General features: G+C 40.4%; 1 protein-coding gene across 1 annotated transcript; it reads right to left on the reverse strand.

The window, feature by feature from the left end:
- Positions 1–4,510: 4,510 nt before the first annotated feature.
- mmel1 (membrane metallo-endopeptidase-like 1) lies at positions 4,511–22,292 on the reverse strand. The gene is made up of 23 exons (XM_027168896.2): positions 22,126–22,292; positions 18,522–18,688; positions 18,253–18,282; positions 17,842–17,904; positions 17,598–17,759; positions 17,398–17,478; positions 14,856–14,951; positions 14,086–14,204; positions 13,903–13,968; positions 13,673–13,807; positions 12,912–13,001; positions 12,699–12,835; positions 11,649–11,742; positions 11,436–11,564; positions 10,459–10,557; positions 10,013–10,096; positions 9,798–9,901; positions 8,896–8,954; positions 7,613–7,732; positions 6,782–6,915; positions 6,507–6,668; positions 6,315–6,391; positions 4,511–4,674 (listed from the first exon to the last, which is right to left on the reverse strand). The coding sequence occupies exons 2-23, from the start codon at positions 18,676–18,678 to the stop codon at positions 4,575–4,577; spliced, it is 2,298 nt and encodes a 765-aa protein (XP_027024697.1). The 5' UTR covers positions 18,679–18,688; positions 22,126–22,292; the 3' UTR covers positions 4,511–4,574.
- Positions 22,293–23,622: the final 1,330 nt, after the last annotated feature.

Consider the following 23,622-nt stretch of genomic DNA (forward strand, 5'->3'; position numbering starts at 1 on the left):
AGGGGCGGGGCTTGTCGATATTGGCGGAGAGAGTGTTCAGTGCGCATGTGTGACGTTAGCAGAAAGTGGTTTTAACATCGACATGGAGGATAAAAACAAAGAAAGAAAGAGAAGAAAGACTTACGATAAGGACAAGAAGTAGGACGTGTTAATATAGGATCAGCTTTCCAGCGCTGGAGAGAACTGAAGGAGCAGGAAGTTGGCCACATATTCACAGGTTGGAGTTTCCCGAGTCAATAACTCCTGAGCTAAACGCTGTTACTACACAAATAACACCTCTTTTCTATCGTAGTAATGTAGAGAGGCAGCTACAACCGCGTTTTGTGTAGTAACAGCGTTTAGCTCAGGAGTTATCGACTCGGGAAACTCCGACCTGTGAATATGTGGCCGACTTTACTTAAGACGCCGAGGCGCTTTTTTCCTTCTCGATAGGTGAGTAACGTTGGTTTTGCTTTGTTACACAGAACTAATATATGCCTTTGTCCTTTACATCATTATGCTTGTGTGGCATTTTTGCTTGTTTGTTTATCTACAATCGTATTGTTCTTCCCTTCAGCTATGATAAAGACACGTTTCTTTCTGTTAGTCGCCTGGGTTACGTATGTACGTGTGGGCGGAGCTATAGATACAGGGGTGGGACCCGTTTGGGTTAGGGGCGTGTTTGTTTTGGTGATTTTATATGTCAACATTGGCTTTCAAACATCGGAGACCCCATCTTTAAGAGGTGCGTGTGGTTTTAACATGCCGTGCGATTCAGCATGCAGGAGTTACTTTATTGTTTAGCTTATTAACAAGAAGACTTCAAATAAATGCATAATACATCAGAAATCCACACAAATCCATTTATCAGTACACAAAAGCATTTTTCATCTTACAGATATTTAGTAGCAGATATATTTAGAAGTAAATATAATTCTTAAAGGTCCACAAAGTACAAAAGAGCTCAGTTTTAAACCTGCTTTCCAAAGCCGTGGCATTTAAAATGTTATCAGTGATTCTTGGCACCGTATGATGTTTCTCTCTGATCGTTGTGTAGATGATTCTCTTAGACTCGACTCTTTGCGTGTTGTGATGGACGTGGCGAAGAATAAATGTACGTAGTCACGGTGAGAGATCACCTTAAATGATACTACACATGATTAACATTTAAGGCTCTAGCACACACTGTATTAAATAGCCTTCCTTTCCCTGACCGAAGTCAGAACCGTTTCTCATACAAAAAAACCCAAGTACAGGCGAGTGACAAAGTGCGCTATTTAATTATGGCTTAACTAGAAAGCTCTAGAAGCTGTATATATATATATATATAACGACTACTGTTTCTCATCAGAACCAAAAGAAAACCCTCAGACAAATGACGCTCGCTAGCGACAAAGGTACAAGGAAAAACAAAAAACAAGCAACAATAAATGACTTGTCACGTGCTAGTCTGAGTGTAGAGTTAACATGGATCTGCATCATCATCATCTTCTTCTTCATCAACCACCAGTGTTTGGTAGAACATGTTCATGGCTCATGTAGACATCCAGAGACTGAAAATCTCTGTTGGTTTTTCTTTTTATTTGTCACTCGTCTGTACGCTGTCCTGTGACTTCCAGCCTAACTAACATTTATATTTTATCTTTATTTAAAAAGAGAACTGAAAATATCTTTAATATATGCAAATTTATCGAACCGCTCACATTATGATATATTATTGAGTCTTTTTCCTGGACATTTTTTATAAACTGATTTGCTCTCTTGCTAGAACTTTTTTTTTCTTCTTCTGTGGATAAATACTTAAAATTAGTACAAATATCCAGAAATAATTTTAACGTTCATGGAATAGAGGAAAAATATAATAAATAATAAGATTTATAAATATGATAAAAAATATTTCTAAGCCTATCTCTAGACTTTTTTTTTTTTTTTTTGGTGACTTTTTTAAGCTGAGATTTTTAAAGAACCCGACGCTTTACTTTTTATTGAATCTGAACCCTCGTAACCCGGCCGTCTCCTCCGAACAGTACAAGCCGTAATGGTCCTGTAGAACTTGGCTAGCAATCAAGCTTCAAAGGCAGAAGTGAATATTCTGTTAATCAGAGTCTCTGTGATGAGAGATAACAGTCAGAAATTAATGGCCCATGGCAACCAAATTTGTGTTTTTCTGCTCCTTGCTTATTGACCGGTCCGAGCTTTCAGAGCGTGTTCTCCAGGAGTCAGTCTCCGTGTCCCTACACCGTTTGATCTTTATTCTGATGCTCTCCAGGTTATTTTTTCCCCATCTGTCCATCTCGTTTAGTTCTGCTGTCATTACCGGTTAATCAAGGTGAAAGAGAACAGTCTCTGGCCCTGAACACATCTCTAATGAGGACACTATTCCGGCCGAGTGGCATTCGTCTGCTACGCTTCAGCCCACCGTACCCCACAACGGATCAATTTAAAAGATGGTGAGGCTTCACTCAACCTTCACTCTGTCCTCCTCACAGCCCTTCTCATTCCCCTTCTCATACTCCTCATGCACGAGATGCAGTAAACTAAACGTGCCTGATTTAGCAACGCCGAAAGCAGACGGCTGTGGAATCTGATCTTGACAAAGAGGTCATCCAAATGTCAATTAAACAGCTTTGTGGTTGACCCGGTGTGCGGGAAATAGATCACTACCTCTTGTGATCAAAATGTGTGTCTAAAAATATCATATAGATCATTAAGGAAAAATATTCTCATTATACTCACAGAAAACCGAAAAACCTCGTGGTTATCGGATCGTTTTCCTTCCTTGGTAAATACCGATGCTCTAATTTAGATTCGCATTCAAATTTAAAAGTCATGAGCCGATATAAAATATAATAGCAAAGACATGACAAAGCACTTTTTTTTTTAAGTTTTCAAGATTTTTTTAGTTTACAAAAGAGTTTACGTTCATTTCTTCTTGTAAAGGCCACTTTCCCAACATTCTGCCACAGCTAGTAAGAAAAAACCCTATTATCTATTATTAATTTATTTAATTTAGTTTAATATTCAAACATTATCGGTTATAGTAGTAAAATCTAATTTTATAGCGATACACATGCATATTTAAACTTGCTTATTTCCTTATATTTTAAAATATTTAAAATAATCTGTGTAATGTAATAAATTATGTTTAAGACTTAATAACACTGTTAATAAAGACTGTGCAGATCTATGAATATCTTTAATAGTTAATGAATGATATCCATTAGCTTTCTTGTCAGTACAAACCGCTAGTTAGTGGCTAGTTACTGCTAGAAACCTAGCTTTAATTTGTCACGGGTACAGACAATCGGATTTAATTATTCGAGGTACGATTTACATTTTCATATCCCAAGTGATTTGTTTACCAGCAGCCAAACGTCAAACATACTACAACAACCAAATTTTTATAATAGCATTATGACTAATATTATTTATCACTGTTTCTAATATTAAGTTAGTGATACAGCTAATGGATTTATGCTAGTGAACTAGCTCGCATTTGTCAAAGGGAAATACAAGCATACTAGGATTTTACAATCAAATCTTGACTCGTGATCTTATCCACAATGATTTTTTTCCTCATTAGAAAAACTTCTCTAACAACCACAAGCATGATTTTCACATTAGCGACATTAGCATTAGCTTAGCATGCATGCTCTGTAGCTAGCATGTCTTCCTCTCATAATATAGAAGAAGCTCGATAAATATGACGATTTAACCGTCTAAAATCTTATTTATTTTTAATTCAGGTGACATAATCATAAAGTTGGACTACAGTGTGTTTTTTTTTTTAGAAATTATTTCCAACCGATTTGTAAAACGTGATAATTAAAGGTTTATACATTTAACAGTCTTAAAGTCTTCAGGTAATTGTTTGACCTGATGGAGGTGCTATAGCTCACATAAACAGTTCACCAACACCTTTTAAACCTTAATCTGGAAGTCATGTATTTTTGTCCTGACATAAATATATTTTTTTTATTTCTGGCTTATTTATTTTTTTGGGCTCCAACATGACCTTTTTTTTTAAGGCTGCTAAAAGAGATTTGCTGGGTTTTAATTATAACCTAAAAAAAAAAAACATAAAACATGGGCTTCAAAACCTTGAGCTTTTGGCTGGTTGTTGGATCTTGTGAAAGGCTTAATACTTTCTTTCTATAGCACTCATGCTCACCACATTTAAAGCCAGCAATACACGTTAAAAATAGACAAATCTGTCAGAATATTAGGAAATATGTCCAATATCAAAGGTGGCAGCTGTGTATATCATACACTGCCTCTTAATCTGGACTCAATACAGAATGATAACACATGACAGAGAAATATACAAACATCTTAACAAGTGTCTTTTTTCCACCCGCCTTCATCGTACTCGCTCTTTATCTACTTTTGTAATGACTCACAATATTTTTAATTTTCATAAATTAATCTCTTTCTATAGACACAAGTTAAGGCACACAATATATATATATATATATATATATATATATATATATATATATATATATATATATATATATATATATATATATATACATATATAATTATATATATTGCCGCCTTGGTGGGGATAATGAAGCCTGTATGATCCGCTCAGACTACCACACTCTGCACTTCTCCTGCGGGTTCATCGGAGTTCCTTTCTGGCACTGGAACGCCTCTGAAAAGGCTTCAAAATTCTGCAGGGAGCCCAAAACCCTAATGCAATGAGACATAAATAGAGATGAAATGGACTGCATTATTATTTTTACACACACAAAGGCACATTTTATGACATACATGAGTAGTGTGTAATGAGACTTCCTGTGTGATGCTCTTATGCCCGTTTTCCACCGAGGCAGTTCGAGTGCTGGTTCGGAGCCTAATTTAGAACCAGTTCTTTCTGTTTCGACCGCCAAAGCGCCGGCTCCGAACCAGGAAAAGTGGTTCTTAAGTAGCACCAAAATGTTGCTGGTCTAGACTTAAGAACCACTTGCGTCAGGAGCTGTGGGCGGGGCTACTGTTAGCGCATTTGATAATGTACCTTAAGTACACTACTGTTTAATACACTTTTACTTTACCGCGATATGATACATTATCAGCACACATGATAGTAGGTAGCTACGTGCTAAGGCTAAATTTTTTTCTGTGTTAACGATAAAATAACGTTATGTACTTTATCGATTACAACCTCTGTTTATACAGATTACACGGAGCCGCACGTACACCGCTCTCTAGCCGGTGGAAAGGCAAACCGGTTCTTAGAAGGTTCGCCAGTGGAACCAACTTTGAACCAGCACTAGGGCTAGCTCTGAACCAGTACCCGGTTCTTTCCGGTGGAAAAGAGGCATTATATCAATGTAATATAATCAGTAACGACGGCGTTGTGCGATGAGGCCGGTTTACTGCGAACTCCCTGAAGTTTTATTTCCTTTATACTACGGCATTTCAGCAACGATTGCCATCAGTAACGTTTCCGTTTCCATAGTCAGTCAGTAACTCAGCAGAATTTCTGGATTTTAATAAGGCAAAAAACATAACATAAGGACATAACACTGTCCTAAAGATGGTGGAAAACGTGAAATAAGTCTATTCTTACAGAAGATTTCACCACATAAACAATCCCATGTTTTTTAATCCATTTACATAGAGTTCATTCATTCATTCATTTTCTACCGCTTATCTGAACTTCTCAGGCGTCATCGGGCATCGAGGCAGGATACACCCTGGATGGAGTGCCAACCCATCACAGGGCACACACACACTCTCATTCACACACACACACACACACACTACGGACAATTTTCCAGAGATGCCAATCCACCTACCATGCATGTCTTCGGAAACCGGACTACCCGGAGGAAACCCCCGAGGCACGGGGAGAACATGTAAACTCCACACACACAAGGCGGAGGTGGGAATCGAACCCCCAACGCTGGAGGTGTGAGGCAAACGTGCTAACCACTAAGCCACCGTGCCCCCATAGAGTTTCTACTCTATAACTCCTGTAAATAAGTTAATACTACAGGAATGATATAAACATATCAGAGCAAGCACATTCATATAAAAGGGAAGTAATGGTCTAGTGGTTAATGCATTAGATTACTGCTTTGAAGGTTGTGAGTTTGAATCTCTGGGTCATCAAGCTGCCACTCATGGGCCCCTGAACATGGCCCTTAACTCTCAGTTGCTCAGCTATATACTGTAATTGAGATAAATGAAAGTCGCTCTGGATAAGGGCATAAATATGATGTTGATGTCCCATTAAATCATCTGACTAATCATCAACTCTGTGGTAGAATAATTATGTAAAGAACAGACTTTGTCCTTTGTATCTATCTTTATAAGGGGGAACCTACCTGTACTCCAGCGGACTGTGGGGGTCGGTCTTGATGGACTGGATGGCATATTCAGGGCGACAGGCTCCACACCACACCTGAGGAGAGCATTACATTATCACCATGAATTTACTTCTTCACATTATAGGCATGTCATCATGTTGGCTGTGATGCTCTTGCTTGGATTATGTTGAATTACTGCCTGTCACTCACCTGGGCAAAGTTGAGGAAGAAGAGCTGCTTATGGTCCATGTCCAAACCTGGAAGACGTGGCTCCTCACCTTCCCTCTCCACCCACTTCATGTACGCCTTATACGCTTGCCGAACCCCTCCATTATCGGCAATGTTCTCCCCCAAAGTGGTGATGCCACTCACCTGGACCAAAGAGAACTTTTCTTAAACCAAACAACAACCCTGTTGTTGTTGTTGTTGTTGTTGTTGTTGTTGTTACTGTTTAACATAATGCATTTAAAACAAAATTCGTTTACATTTTGTCCTCCTGCAAGCTTCCAGCTGAATTTGCCGTACTGCTGCACCATGCATTTGGACTGTTCCTCAAACTGCTCCGTGGAGAAGTTGCTCCACCAGTTGTACATGTTTCCGTCTTTGTCAAAGTTGCGACCTGCTCGAGTGAAAAACATAAGGTTAGTTATTTCTACATCCAGTAAAAGTCATACAGCTGAATGTTGTTGCTGAATGGAAGAAGACACAAAATCTTTCACTTTCTCACTTTCTCACTTATTGTATATACACGACGGCCTATACAAAAGTATTGGCACCCTTCGAGAAAATGATTCTAGGGGGAAAAAAATTATTGTATAGTTAAAATTTTCAACTCAACCAACGGGAGGTTACGTTCGATAGCTTAATTAACCTATAAATATAAACCATTTTAAAACAGCAAACTTAAAAAAATGTAAAATGAGTTTAAAATGAAGTACAGACAAAGATCCTTGAAAATGTCTCCAACCTTGTTACACAATGGAAAGTGACTCAGAGTTATTATTGTTTTTAGCAAATGCTACACCACTTATTATAATTATAATGATTACCAACTCTTTTAAAATCAGTTTTTTGTGGGGTGGGGGTGGCAGGGGTGTGTGTGTGTGTGTGTGGCATTTTTATAGTATTTCTAAAATTGAAGTCAATATCTATTAGACCTTATGAAACCTTGTCTTTATAACATGATAACTGGCATAAAAAAAGAAGAAATAAGGGAGGGGGGGTGTTCCAATACATTTGTAGTTTATTGTCAGTCTGATGGTCGATGATTTTTTTTTGTCTATAATCAAAGGAAAATGTGAAGGTTTGTGACTCGCCATGATCGTCGAAGCCATGAGTGATTTCATGTCCTATAACCATTCCGATTCCTCCAAAGTTTAAGGCCTGAAGCTGCTTCTCACTGAAGAAAGGAGGCTGTAAAATTCCAGCAGGAAACACTGAGAGAGAGAGAGAGAGAGAGAGAGAGAGAGAGAGAGAGAGAGAGAGAGAGAGAGAGAGAGAGAGAGAGAGAGAGAGAGGGAGAGGGTGAGAGAGAAGAGGAGGGGAGGGGTGGAGATATAGAGCTAGATGCGAGGTTGACGATATAGGAGAGTCAGGATCAGAGAGATAGAGAAGGACTATATACTAGTAGTCATATAGATCATATAGTGATAGATCCTGCTCTCTCTTTCTATCGTTCTCTCTCTCTCTCTCCCTCTCTCTCTCTCTCACTTTTTCTCTCTCTCTTATCTCTCTACTCCTTCTGCTCTCTCTCTACTCTCTCTATCTCTCCCTTTCTCTCTCTCTGCTCACTCTCTCTCTCTCTCTCCCTCTCTCTAGTCTCTCACCTCTGCTCTCATCTCCTCTCTCTCTCTCCCCCATCTCTCGCTCTCTCTCTCTCCCTCTACTCTCTCTCAGTCTCTATCTCTCATATCTCTCTCTTCTCTCTACTCCTCCCTCTAGCTAGTATCTCTCCCCTCTCTCGCTCTCTCTCTCTCTCGCTCTATCTCTCGTCTGCGCTCTTCTCTCCTCTCGCTCTGAAAAATAAAATATCTGTATGTTTGAACCCTTAATGCTGAATGCAGAGAAATGCAGTAAAGATTGAACATGTTCTTCATTTCTCCCACAAACCCTCTGCCTCCAGCTGCCTTTCTGTCTCCAGAATAGCAATTTAGCTTGAAGTGTTTCCCAGAATGTCCAGGAACATTAAAATGTGCAATCTAAGAGTAATTATGTGGAAATTACTCCAGCTGAAAATCTGCATAATCACCCGGCTTTTGCAGTCTATGTATTAACCCAGCATGAATAGCAGGCTTGCGTGCCTCCAGCACGTCTCCTTTAGCGACAGCTTTGTGTGCGCTGGAGCCTGAAACTAGCTTTATATTATCTACGAGGGGGAAAAAAAAAGCCTTCTGTGCATTACGGACATTATTTGTAGCGAGCTAAAGAGGCATTCAGACGGAGGACACGGCTCGCGAGCGGTGTGACCGAAAACAAATCCGTCTTTCTCTGTGAGATTGGGGTTTAGTGCTGTAAGGGATTTTCACCATTAGAAAGTCGGCTGAGTTCAACATCTTTTTAGTATCTGTGCAAAACTTTACTGTTATTATTGTGAACTTACCGATCTGATTCCTGTTGTGAGAGTAAAAAGCGTTGACTTCAGCCGCACCGATGATCCACCTGACAAAATATTCACACCGTGAGGCTTCGTATTGGACTGAGAAACTACAGTATATCATGAATTTCTATTGTTTGGGTGCTTTCACAGAAGATTGTTGGTTTTCTGTTTGGTCACAAATATTCTCCGTCTTACTCAATATGATGTTAAATGTTTTTATATCAGTTCACTAACAAGAGCACGTTCGCAGTTGAAGAACTTGCGATTTGAATGGATGACGGTGGGGACAAAAAATATCCATGTCCCACAATCTGTATGGAAGAGGCATATAGTTTCTAAGTGGTCAGTCACAGTGACACTAGTCAATCATGTTTGTCCATGATGCCTTGCTTTAAATGTCTCAGAGGAAACACATTTGCCTTCATCTCTCTCTCTGCTGAGAATATTCAAGTGACCAAATAATGGAGAAAGTTCACTCATTCATTTCCTACTGCTTATCCGAACTACCTCGGGTCACGGGGAGCCTGTGCCTATCTCAGGCGTCATCGGGCATCGAGGCAGGATACACCCTGGACGGAGTGCCAACCCATCACAGGGCACACACACACTCTCATTCACTCACACACTCACACACTACAGACAATTTCCCAGAGATGCCAATCAACCTACCATGCATGTCTTTGGACCGGGGGAGGAAACCGGAGTACCCGGAGGAAACCCCCGAGGCACGGGGAGAACATGCAAACTCCACACACACAAGGCGGAGGCGGGAATCGAACCCCCAACCCCGGAGGTGTGAGGCGATCGTGCTAACCACTAAGCCACCGTGTGTTCTAGCAATGCAGATTAAAAGCTAGTGTGAAAGCAGCCTTATGCATTAATCTCAGTGTTTTGCTGTAACGCACAGTTCTGGATCCACAGGTTCTCGAAGCTTCTTGTGAGTTTTCTGAGCGGTTGCTCGAAGGTTCTCAAGAACATTCTCAAAGTAGCTCTCTTCACCGAACATCAGCTATAGGCATGAAGTACATGTAAGCAAGAGATACGAGAGATTATTTATTTCGTTCGTATTTTATTTTAAAGGAGTAACTACAAAAAGAGAGTCTTCAGAGGATGTGCTTACGTGGTTGTACTCCTGATCCAGCTTCCCGTTCTCCTCCTCAAGGATATAATCTGGATAGCCAATTTGCTCAGAGATCGACATCGCCTGAAACATCAAACGTTGTTGTACTATACAGAATTGTCTTCTAGACCTTCTAATCTTCTATATTAAATGTTCTTCTCTAATTCAAGGACTTTCAAGGATTTTTAAAGAGTATTTTTTGAGGACAATTGCTCAGTTTTTTTTTTAACTTTTTTAGCTTTCATATAAAAATCATACAAATGTTTGTATCCCCAGAGTCCTAAGTGGGGAAAATGGAAAATGTAAGTAGAGCTATTGAATATTACAAAAACGGACAATGAGACAAAACTGAAAGAAGACAGTGTATGAAAAATGGTATGAATACCCAAACCTGGCAGAATTCTCCCGTATTATTATTATTATTATTATTATTATTACCATCTCACCTTCTCCCTTGCTTTCTCTTTTGACTCGTCGTCCATCCAGTTTAACTCTTCCAGTGTTTCCACGTAAGAATCCTGAATCTTTCTGATCAATTGACCAACCTGGAAGAAGAGGAAACCAGCTCGATAGCAAGGAATAAAGCTGTAAGTAAGGATAATAAGTGGTAATGTTTGAAGAAGTGTGTAATGAAATGTTCATCACCAGCAGCCTCCAGCAGGTTTAAAGCAAATCAACACAAGTTTTACAGCATTTAGTGCATTAGGTTTAGTTTAAGGTAGAAGGTCTTGGACAAAATTTTACAAGGTAAAATGAAGAAACCAGCAAATACTCAAAGAACACCGTACCCATGAAGCGCGGTGGAGGCAGCATCACACTATAGTATCATAGTGCATCTCTGCATCTCTACAGCTGGGACTGGGGCTTTAATCAAGACAGATGGAATCATTGGGAGATCCAAATGCTAGTACTTGTAGTGAAGTGAAGTGACATACGGCTAAGTACGGTGACCCAGACTCAGAATTCGTTCTCTGCATTTAACCTATCCAAAGTGCACACACACAGCAGTGAGCACACACACACCGTGAACACACACACACACACCCGGAGCAGTGGGCAGCCATGCTGCGGTGCCCGGGGAGTAGTTGGGGGCATTCGGTGCCTTGCTCAAGGGCACCTCAATCGTGGCCAGCCCGAGACTCGAACCCACAACCTTCGGGTTAGGAGTCAGACTCTCTAACCATTAGGCCACCTCAATCGTGGCCAGCCCGAGACTCGAACCCACAACCTTCGGGTTAGGAGTCAGACTCTCTAACCATTAGGCCAGGACTGCCCCTTAATACCTTGTACTATTACTACTAGTGAGATGTTGTTTTTTCAACTAAAACATATGGTTTTGTTTTGCTTGAATTTTCCTGGTTACTGTACTACAGTAAAGGTGTAAAAATGTTCACAGGGGTGTGTAGACTGTTTTTGTCCTCACCATGCGCTTGCTTTCTCCAGCAAACGTCTCGCGTATGTACAGAGCCCCGATCGCGTTCTCCATGGTGTTCTGGACGTAACGCACACATTCCCTCCAGCGAGCTTCCTCCACCGTGGTGCCATGTAAAGTCTGAACATTATAAGAGCATCAGCAAAGTGCAGTGAGAAATATACAGCGTGATCAGAGCGCCGCGTCGGTGGAGAGATCTCTCACCTTTCTGTAGTGTGCTCGGACGTCCTTCATGCGTCTACTCAAGCTGCTGACTTGCTCCATGATTAGCATCCAGACCAGATAATTCTGCACAGTCCTGCATTGGTTTTATAATAAAACACAGATAGTCGATGAGCAAGCACGAGACAGATGAGTCTAATAAACACACAACAGAACTAGAGATAAATAATAACTTAGTAGATTAGTGAGATTTATCATTTACTGTCCATTTCATTTCAGCTGTTTTTATTAGAAATCACGTTGTATCATATTAATTCTTTAAAGCTTATTCACAGTTTTTTTTTTTTACTATTTGGTCTTATTAATACTTTTTTATTTTTTCATTGTTTATATCTAGCCTTTCTTCTTCTTCTTCTTCTTCTTCTTCTTCTTATTATTATTATTATTATTATTATTATTATTAGGGCACTAGTGGTTAGCACGTTCGCCTCACACCTCCAGGGTTGGGGGTTCGATTCCGGCCTCCGCCTTGTGTGTGTGGAGTTTACATGTTCTCCCCGTGCCTCGGGGGTTTCCTCCGGGTACTCCGGTTTCCTCCCCCGGTCCAAAGACATGCATGGTAGGTTGATTGGCATCTCTGGAAAATTGTCCGTAGTGTGTGAGTGTGTGAGTGAATGAGAGTGTGTGTGTGCCCTGTGATGGGTTGGCACTCCGTCCAGGGTGTATCCTGCCTCGATGCCCGATGATGCCCGAGATAGGCACAGGCTCCACGTGACCCGAGAAGTTCGGATAAGCGGTAGTAAATGAATTAATAATTATTATTATTATGCTTATTATTATTATTATTAGTAGTAGTAGTATATTACAACTGTTGTGTAATATAAAATGTACATATTAGGACACTAGGGTCTCATGATGATATAGCATCAGTTAGGGAAGTATTAGCACCCTTGAGGCCGTGTGATTTTAAAGCTTTTAAGCGTTTTTCCTTTTTATTTTTCCCATCTTTAGTACGGGTGCCAGATATTTTGTAGATGACTCCAGAATTCTACCCAGCGCACAGACATAGTTTATCAGAGCCGGAGGTCTGACCTGCGGTTGTGTCTAGACAGCACGCTTTCGAGCTTCTCGAGGTAGGGTGAGCAGTAGACCACGACCGGCTCGTCAGGCTGCACTGTGATGCTAACGCTCGCCACGATGCCCTGGATGTAGTGGGTCCAGTTAAAACCCTGAAAGAATGCGAGACAGACTCAGTGTTACATCTCTGTCACTGAGCAGGTTAAACTCTGAGAGTTGGAAACTCACACCAAGCTTGAAGGTCTCCTGCACGTCCCTCAGAGTCATTTTGTTGTAGAGCACAGTGATGTCGTTGCGTTCCTCAGCCGGAGACGACGCCTGTGGAAACGGGAACGTTTTACCGCCTTTCCTCTGGGAGCTCGTCTGTAATATTAGTTCTTTAGAACACAATCCTGATTCCTGGATTTTGATTGGTCAGAAGGTCTGATTTATTTTCTGTAGCTAACAATATGTTTATTATAATGCACTCATGGCCATGGTGTATGTTATGGTTTCTATAGTAACTGCTTAAAGAGACTTTGATTAAAGCCGATGTCGTTATTTGATAAGCGATACATATAGTCAAAGAGAGCATTTAATTGCCGATGTGTTGACGTCTCCCTTATGGTAGGAGATGTTTAGCTAACGTTTATGGAAGGAGTCTCCAGAGTTAGGGCTTTGTAGCAGTTTTCCCATATCTTTGAGACAGATGAGTTTACAAGCCTGCACTTTTGTCTAATCTTAAAGCTCTACAGCTTCTTTCATGGCTGTTCAATAATTCATCACACCACTCTGTTCTTGTCCTAGTTTGCTCTAACAACACAACAGGAAGTGTTTTATTGCTTCCATGGCATTTGACTCGAGCAACACTGGAGTAATACTTTACCGATTTATTCACGGATGTTTGACCGAAAGAGTCAATTCAGAATCACTTTGGAATCACTTTCAGAATAGCTTAAGTGTTGTCTTCAGTCTGATATCATCACATAGCAGACGCAGATGTGACTCACATTAGCGATGTCTCTCTCCAGCTCCATCACTTGCATCATTTCCTCCCACACGTGCTCATCATCCTGCGTGAGGTTCCTGTCCTCCCGTACTATTTTCGCCATGGAAACCATAAACTGCAGGTAGGCCTCACGCACCTACCCAAACAAACAATGCTGCTCAGCACTGTAATTATCACGTGGGCGGTGGGACGACATGAAGTTTAACGAGAAAGACACGGTGCACGGTTTACCTTTTTGTAGTTTCCATCGTTGAGGTAATAATCTCTTGAGGGCATCCCGAGAGACGGCTGGTCGATCTGTGGAAACGGGACGGATATATTTCATTTTCATATCATAACATTTATCGAATAATGGCTTTAAGGCTCTTTAAAGCTGCACAGGAATAAAGCAGTTCAGGAGATCGTTCTGTTTACGTGAATGATGTGGCGGCTCGAGTCTCGATCGTCGGGCCAAACAGACATTTCCAGCAAAACCTTCTTGTTGTAACGAGAGTTTAGGGACGCCAGCATGTGCTCCAGACTCCACGACTCCGCTGTGAGCACCGATGGAACAAATAAAACACCAGCAATTTTTATACCCCTGCCTTCTTTTTATAAAATATAACCTGCTGATCATGTACAATGTAAATCAATTCTATTTACAGTTAGAAAAGTCACACATTATTGATGAATATTCTCATAAATTCTTGTTTTAATAATCATATTAATAATGTTATTTCTCACACATATTCACATTTCATTTTGATTACTATACATTATTATGCATTTTTCTTAATAATTAATTTATTGTTTACATCGTTTATTGGCTTGTGAACTTTTCACACACAGGAAATATTTATTCTCTTATGTATCTGTGACGTATTATTCAGAAAACGTGACAAAACGACACGTGAAATGTAATTTTTTCCATCTGCGATGCTGTACTGGAATTTTCACTTACACACAATAAAATGTATAAAATTCTATTTAAACATCACATAAAATGGCCAGATCTAGCAGGAGAGGAATCTGACCTGTCCTGAACCCATCTCTGCTGGAGCTTTAGCCTTCTCAGTCAATCTGCTCCTTATCAACACTTTGAGACTCCAGCCTGGATACTATTGTTTTTATCTCATTTAGCTAAAACAGAGACACCGCAGTGTCCTATTGTGTAGACTCAGAGGCGGACACGGTATCTTTGGTACCTGCTGTGTTGTTCCAGTCCTCGGAGGCTACAGGCCAGTCACTGACACTGTCGATGAGCTTAAGGAGGGGCTGCGATTTGCGCTGCTCGATCACACCTGCAGGGGGCATCGGTATGATCGATTTACACTTCAGGAATAAACTTAGCTTATTCTTTTCTAACAAAAAAAAAACTTACTGCAGTAATTGTGTTCTTTTAAAAGGTTGTATAGGACAACCAGAAAAAGTTTTTGGAGCACATGCACCTTGATCTTTAATTTTCAATCTTTGTCCTTTCTTAAATTCAGCTTCACCCGGTGTGTTGTTGCTTTTGATCATTAATCTTCGATTTTCTCCAGATCTTTCCCTTTTCCTGTAATTCAGTTCCATTTGACATGCTGTTGCTCTGCTTTTTTCTCCTCTGGTGACTAGACAATTTCCACCTTTGCCCAGAGGATTGCATCATGTGTTTTATTTGCTTTTTTGTTGTTTTGTTTTGTTTTGAACATTTTTTTCTTCCTGGATAGTTTTCTTGCATGTTTATGCTGATTGGTGAAACAAAATGATCTTTTTCAATGACTTAATCTTTTTAAAAAGATAGCTATAAAAAAGTTTAATCTCATAAAATGTATTTTCTATACGAAAATAAACGAACAATGTGTGAGTGTGAGAAAGTATTGTCTATAATCTGGAAGCTAATTCTTGAACTCAAGCTGTGAAATTAGCTTATCTTGTGTTAGACATTTAACTACCATTAATGGCAAAATATATTTATGATCATGGCTTTAAAAATCCCCTCTAGCTCATGCTTTAATGCTATTATATCATGCTAGCTAGTGGGATATTTTTATTTATTTCATTATTTAAAGAAGTACTCAGATAATTCCTGTCAGGTTTGCTTGTATTAATTAGCGGTTTAGCTTTATCTGTAAATATTATAAATATTTATTAACATTAAATTATTATTTATTCATATTTATGAATTTTAATACTCTCGGTAATTAGGTTAATTAATGTGATCTAGTAAGCTAGTTGTAGCAGTGAAGAATATAAACATGTCTTATCAGAAATCCTGTGAGTATTTATGTTAGCTTGATGGCTAGCTTTGACGTTCGTACACGATAATTAATATGACCTAATCTTCCTGTGAGAAATCCTGTCAGGTTAGCAATAGCCGGTTATGTTTAGCACTAGATATTTTAAAAAAGTGTTATGGTTTGAAAGACACTGATAGGCTAGCTTACATTAGTGCTGGTTAATAATAACAGAAAATATAACCTAACATTCATTTCAGAAATATGGTGGGGATTCATGTTATTTAGACCAGAGGTCCCCAACCCCCGGGCCGCGGACCGGTACCGGTCCGTGGACCAAATGGTACCGGGCCGCCCAAGGAACATTAAATTATTTCCATTTTATTTACTGTGGTGTATTTCTCTCGGGTTTGTGCGACTTTCCATGGACGAGAGGTTAACCGGGAGCTGAGAGACGTCACCTAAAGCCGCACCGATACTGCGCATGCGCAAAATATCATGATATCGGGCCGGGTTTAGGTGACGTCTGGAGCTGAGCGGCTGCGAGCGGCAGTGGCGTTGTAGCTTTGGTGGAGAGAGAAGGTGTGTATCGCTCTTCTCTCTGTTCACCGGTACTTTGTCATGTTTAACAGTGCTTGGTGTACGTGTATATTGTGTTTGCTCAAATTTAACCCACAAATTAGCAACAATGAGCACGAAACAGACGTCGTTAGAAAGTTAGAAACGCTGTCAGTGTTCTGGATTAAAGTCATGGCGGAATACCCTGAGATTGTCACCACAGCACTTACATCCCTATCGCCATTTCCGACATGCTATCAGTGTGAAGCGGGGATTTCTGCAGTGACGGCAACCGAAACAAAACAACGGAATAAACTGGACATAAGCGACACACTTCGTGTGTCATTGTCTCCTATTACCCCAGATGGAACCGTCTCGCTGTAAAGAAACAAGCTCAGGGTTCTCATTGATTTAGCGTTGTAGTGAGTTAAAAAGGCATGTTTAAATACAATTAAATTAAAATTATTAATTTTAATTTAATTGTATACAACAACTTAACTTGTTTTGTGTTACAACCTGAAACCAAAGTGAACTAGGATTATTTGGGATTATATCACAAACCCTGAGTGATATTTTCAAGCTCCTTGTTTTTTCATTATGATGTTTATTTCCGGAGTTCTCTAAAAAAAAAAATCAAACTGGAACAGATATATTTGATTGATGTAGAAGTTTAACTGTTACAAGGGGATGCATATGCAATAAGTACTGTTTACTTGTTTGTTGTTGTTTTGTTTTTTTTTTAATAATTTCATCCACCCTTTTTTATTTTGTGTAGATTATTAGTAATCCCAATGAAGTCAATTATACTTCCAGGTTGTAAATCTACAAGATGTGAAAAAGGGATGAATATAATAATAATAATAATAATAATAATAATAATAATAATAATAATAATAATAATAATAATAATAATAATAATTGTGAAAAGCCTCTGAGATGAAGGTCCTACAGGATAAAGGGAAACGGCACTCACTCTCATTCATACACGATCTGTAGAGCACTTTGGCTTTCATGAAGGCTTCCCGGTCACGTTCGTTTTGTGTCTCCAGAACTCCTGAAGCCAAAAATAACCCAAGAGATGGGAACATTAAATCAGATTAAGTTTTCATTTGGAGTAATTGGAAGTCAGGACATCTCTTTGAACATGATTCTGAATTCAAAGGTGACACTGACCCTTGAGCACGATTTCCAGCTCGTCCCTCAGGATGTTAAAGACGCTGTGGAGTGAGCTGGTCTCGGGGATCACGTGCCTGTCCAGCCAGCCTCCGCATGCGTACTGGTAAAAGTTCTGGCACGGGTCCACGCTCTGGTCCATGTTCTGCAGTAACCTTGCCGCTGGGAGAACAGCAGCGCAGTGAAGGAAGTGTCTTTCACATTACACAATTTTCACTTTTTTATTATTTGTTATTTATTTCACCTGCAGTGACGCAGTCAGGGGTTGTGCACATGGTGGCATCTGAGTTCCTGCGATACTCCAGACCTTAAAACAACATGGTTACTCGTACGTCATAGCTAGCTATATGTAGTCCAAATAAATACTGTCTTTCTAGTACTGTTTGTGACATAATTTCCTCAAAAACCTGATTTTTGTTCCGTCTAAACCTTTAAATGCGATCATCAAATTGTGATATAAAATCTCCAAACAGCTGGACAACGAAACCATTAGCATTGGTCCAAGCATCATCGATTATCAGTTTTACTTAAATCTGCCGTTACATTGTCTAAATAAAAGAACGGATCTTCAAGTGCTTGCTAGATAACTCGTACAATAAACCCTAGTTGTCATTAGCTAGCTCATGCTAATGTAACCACTATTAATATACAGTACCTTTTGATGCACCATTTCTAAAGGAATAATCTGTAAAAACAAACAAACATTAACATAAATATACGCTTATTAAAAACCGTTTAAATCTCATTAAGTTTTCAGGGGTTGTTGTACAGATTTATATAAATCGATTAGTTAATTAGCAGCTTAATTGTTAGCGCTCCTTAGCACTTACTGCATCTTTTATCTCTTTAAAGATCTGTTGCATGTTAACGAGTGAATTTGTACATTAGCATAACCGATAAAACATGCTAACGTTCGTGTCTCACCTCTGAGTGTTGAAGCGTAAAGCACGACCAGTCCAGCCAATGCACAGCTCATCAGCAGTAAGATAACGGACAGTCCGATCTCCACTACGGTCCAGCGATGCTTCATTGACTTGGTTGTTTTCTCCATTATATCCATTTGGCTCTCGGATTTTCCCATTCTGTGAATTCTGAAAACCACAATTCGAATATTTGCGATAAAAGTCTTGTAACCAGATGTTGTTGTGTATTGTTTTTACTTCTGCCTGTCTTTACACTGTCCAAATGAAATGTAATCGTTAGCTGTATTTAAATAAGAAACATAAAGCATCAAACTGACGATGTGAAAATAAATATGTCATTTAAAATAGTTAAAGGGCCGCAGAGACTGGTTAAGAACGTAAAAAGTAAAACTGTAAAAATTGTTCATGAATCTGGGTTATTTTATTGGAGAGATCAGATTTGATTGGATACAGGAGTGTTTTATGCTGTCTGTCTGAGGTCAAGGTTGTAGAGACAGTTTGCTGGTTTTGCTGAGACAGTGTGTTGTGCTCTCAGCCTACACTGAGGTCATTTCTTTAGTACTCAAGTGTGATTTGGGACAAAGCCAGTCTGATCTACATGAAGCCTGACTGATCTACATGAAGTCGGTCTGATCTACATGAAGCCAGTCTGATGTACAACAAACCAGTCTGATCCACATGAAGCCAGTCTGATCTACACAATGCCAATCGGATCTACATGAAGCCAGTCTGATCTACATGAAGTCGGTCTGATATACCCAAAGCCAGTCTGATCTACATGAAGTCGGTCTGATATACCCAAAGCCAGTCTGATCCACATGAAGCCAGTCTGATCTACATGAAGTCGGTCTGATCTACATGAAGCCAGTCTGATGTACAACAAACCAGTCTGATCCACATGAAGCCAGTCTGATCTACACAATGCCAATCTGATCTACATGAAGCCTGTCTGATCTACAAGAAGTCGGTCTGATCTACCCAAAGCCAATCGGATCTACATGAAGCCAGTCTGATCTACATGAAGTCGGTCTGATATACCCAAAGCCAGTCTGATATACCCAAAGCCAGTCTGATCTACAAGAAGTCGGTCTGATCTACCCAAAGCCAATCGGATCTACATGAAGCCAGTCTGATCTACATGAAGTCGGTCTGATATACCCAAAGCCAGTCTGATATACCCAAAGCCAGTCTGATCTACATGAAGTCGGTCTGATATACCCAAAGCCAGTCTGATCCACATGAAGCCAGTCTGATCTACATGAAGTCAGTCTGATCTACCCAAAGCCAGTCTGATCCACATGAAGTCTTGACTTGACTTGAAGTCTGTCAGATGTACACAAAACCAGTCTGATCTACATGAAGTCTGTCTGATCTACTGAAAGCCAGTCTGATCCACATGAAGCCAGTCTGATGTACAACAAACCAGTCTGATCTACATGAAGTCAGTCTGATGTACAACAAACCAGTCTGATCTACACAAATCCAGTCTGATCTACACAAATCCAGTCTGATCCACATGAAGCCAGTCTGATGTACAACAAACCAGTCTGATATACCCAAAGCCAGTCTGATCTACACAAATCCAGTCTGATCTACTAAAAAGCCAGTCTGATCTACATAAAACCAGTCTGATCTACACAAAGCCAGTCCGATCCGCATGAAGCCAGACAAAACCAGTGTCATATACATGAAACCAGCCTGATATAAACAAAGCCAGTCCGATCCATATGAAACCAGACAAAGCCAGTCTAATCTACACGAAACCAGCTTGATCTACATGAAGCCAGTCTGATCTAATTTTAGATGATCTAATTTCTGTAGATTTCTGCTCTGTCTCTTTTTTACACCTGTCCATAAACCAGAGCCTGTTGCTGTGTTTGTGAAGACGTTCTGCTGTGTGGCAGTGATACAGGAGTCACAGTTACTATCAGTCATCGACATCATCGTAAAGCAGAAATCTTTTTTTTCTTATTTTGGGTTTTTTTAAGCTAAAATCTAACGCATTTACAATGCGTTAGATTTTAGAAGGTCGATTAGCATTTTATCAACATGAGCATGAGTATAAACAACAACAACAACAACAACAAAGAAATCGATCCAAAATTGAATCATTTACTCAATGATTCATTTACTCAATGATTCATTTACTCAATGATTCAATTTTGGAATAAAAAAAAAAAAATTCCCTCCAGATTCACTAAAGTTTCTTGACAAAATGGTGACTAAAGAGTGAAAGAATGCATCCATCTTCATGTGCTCTAAACTCTTCGCTGATGCGGCTCAGCCATCTCCATGTGACGGTTACCGTGGACACTCACTAACTCTTCCTCCTTGAATACGATGCTGTTTCTTTTGCCCCAGAATCGAACGTCTACAGTAGTCTTGTCTGTCTTTAATCCTGATGACTCAGATTTAATGGAAATTAATCGACGACGTGAATCGTGTAGAAAAGCGTTATACGATTAGAAGCCGATCGTAGATCGTCGTGTGCACTGACGTCTGCACTTTTGAGATTTATTTACTTCTGCTGTTTTTATTGGTGTGTGTAATGGAGGAAGCAGCTTCTGTGTTTAATGTTAAATAGCCGAGGACGCGGCGTGCCGAAGACTCGCTGGTGTCGGCTGATAAATCAGGCGCCGTGTGCCTTCAGCTCTCGTTAACCCATGCTGATGAATACTCATGGACACGCTTATGCCAGCAGTGTGATGGATGGATGGATGGAAGTGTGTGTGTGTGTGTGTGTGTGTGTGTGTGTGTGTGTGTGTGTGTGTGTGTGTGTGTGTGCGCTAGAATATGCCAACAGCAGCCAGCTGATAAACACAGTGCTGACTTGATCCCATGCCAGAATGTGACATCTAGCAATTTGTCTGATGTCTGTGTGTGTGTGTGTGTGTGTGTGTGTGTGTGTGTGTGTGTGTGTGTGTGTTTCCTACTGTCTCAAATTTAAAGGATGAGTGAGGATTGCTTCATTTTATCAAGAAAGTTACATAACTCTCCACGTCAATCTGAACAGAATATATAGCGCCACGTGCTCTGTATAGCTCCGATCCTGATAGATGACGAGTTCTCTGGGTCCTGTAGGAGAAAACATGACTGTACTGTATACGGATTCTGTAGGTTCTGTAGGAGAAAAGCTGCTTGACATTCATTTTAAAATGTTTTAAACTGTGTTGCATGTAGACTGAAAAACCTACAGCCGGGTTTGAAGGTCGAATACATTTGTGTAAAATATTTAAGTGAAAATGAACTTAGGTTTAAAAACGTTAGCGGGACCTCGTTCCATCAACGACAGGACGCGTAAACGTACACGACGGACGTCAATATCCGAAATAAGCGTTCAAAACGACAGAAGGGCAAACATGCATTTTGTGTTGTTTCATCTGTTCATTATGTAATCGTTGTATTGAAAATATTAATGTAATGTTTCTTCTATGAGAGAGAGAGAGAGAGAGAGAGAGAGAGAGAGAGAATCCTCTCCTGAGTATGAGTAACAGGTTATTCTGTTTGAGCACCACGATGCCCTTCGTTCGGCATGACGACAAATCACATCTACTTCAGTCCAAGAAAAAAAAATGTTCGCAAACTAAAATCAGAAGATTTCTTACCTCAGCTTTTTTTTGTTTTTTGGGCCGACCCTCTCTGGATGCCTTTCAATTTCTCCAACACCCCTTCTAGGTTTTCACCCAGAGCTGGTGTGTGGAGAAATGAAGCAGCATGCAGACGGCTGGATGCCAGTGGGACTGTGTGTTCCTCTGAGGGAGGGAGCGTAAAGTGAGAGAAAGATAGAGTGATGGAGAGAGAGAGGGAGAGAGAGAGGGAGAGGGAGGGAGAGGGAGAGGGAGGGATGCTGGTTGAGCTCCAGTGTGATAACAAGTTATGAGAGCCTCCCTTCAGCATGTATTAAGTGTAATATGTACAAAGCACTAAAATACCACAAATGGAGTGAAGTCTTTCTCACATTACAGTAAAGCTCGGCTCATTAAATCCGAGCGCGAGAATCCAGCGCACTTCGCTGATGACTTTATTCACCTCTCGGCGAATGTGTGGCTCCGGGTTAAACCGTGTCGGCCTCATAAACACGGCCATTTGGGGCCACGATTGGCGGGAAGTTCTGCCTCGGCTCGGTGGGGTGAACACCATCACTCGCACCAGAGTCAGATTGAAATGGCACGTTGCCCAGGCTCATTCCCGCTCCGATTACCCACCGTAATTAACGGATATTAGGCGGCGCAGGCGCCGGTGGTGCGAGGCCGGGCCAGGTGATTGGAAGTGATGCAGAACCGCCGTTTCACAGCCCAGCTGTCCACATCACTTAGTCCATCATAACACACATTCACACACACACACACACACACACACACACAGTGAAGCGGATGAGTGCTACGGACCGAAATAGAAAGAGAACAATAGGGTACGCGGGTCAACAACGGCTAATCATGCAAGTCCATTAAAAAGCCATTATAGCAGACTAATGAGTATAAAAGCTCCAGCATGCACTGTATTATTATTATTATTATTATTATTATTACTGAAGTGTGTGTGTGAGTTCAAACACAATCCGCAGCACAGACATTCAGTTTTACAGAATAAAATGCTTTTCGGAGACAGCAATGACCTCTGCAGGAACGTCACATAACCCATCGCTGACATTTAGTCACCGTGGAAATCACAGGCTAGAAACCTACAGAATAATAACAGGTTATTCTGTGTTATAACACACTTCTGTCCAACTGGTCAAAAGGTTTTGATGAGTTTTCTACACCGGCAGCTCTGACGGCGGCTCAGCTGTACATCGCAGGTTTATATCGACGCGCTCGAACTGAAACCTTATCGTTTCCGTAGCAACAGCGGGTTCACAGGGACGTGTATGATAAAACACGCGTAACTAATGATATGGTGACGTTTTCTGTGAGGAAGGAGTCTCCAGTTTCAGCACCGTGTAATAGTCAGAGGTAAAGCTGTAACTTTCCAAACATCTTCATAATAATTACAGACAGAAATAGAGAGACAGACAGACTTTCACACGTCTTACAGACGTTCCAGGACATTTGACCGTCTAACTATAAACGGATAAAGATTACTTTGTCGTAGTTGCAAATTGC

This window comes from Tachysurus fulvidraco, chromosome 2 (genome assembly GCF_022655615.1).
Source record: "Tachysurus fulvidraco isolate hzauxx_2018 chromosome 2, HZAU_PFXX_2.0, whole genome shotgun sequence".
NCBI lineage: Eukaryota > Metazoa > Chordata > Actinopteri > Siluriformes > Bagridae > Tachysurus > Tachysurus fulvidraco.

What these genes read in the sequence shown, in the direction of transcription:
- mmel1 (XM_027168896.2), bottom strand. Translation starts at nt 18,678, where the DNA reads ATGGGAAAATCCGAGAGCCAAATGGATATAATGGAGAAAACAACCAAG. An exon ending in CTGTCTAGACACAACCGCAG is followed by an intron (nt 11,743 to 12,698) that starts GTCAGACCTCCG and finishes AAACCAATGCAG; the next exon opens with GACTGTGCAGAATTATCTGG. An exon ending in TCCGAGCACACTACAGAAAG is followed by an intron (nt 11,565 to 11,648) that starts GTGAGAGATCTC and finishes TATAATGTTCAG; the next exon opens with ACTTTACATGGCACCACGGT.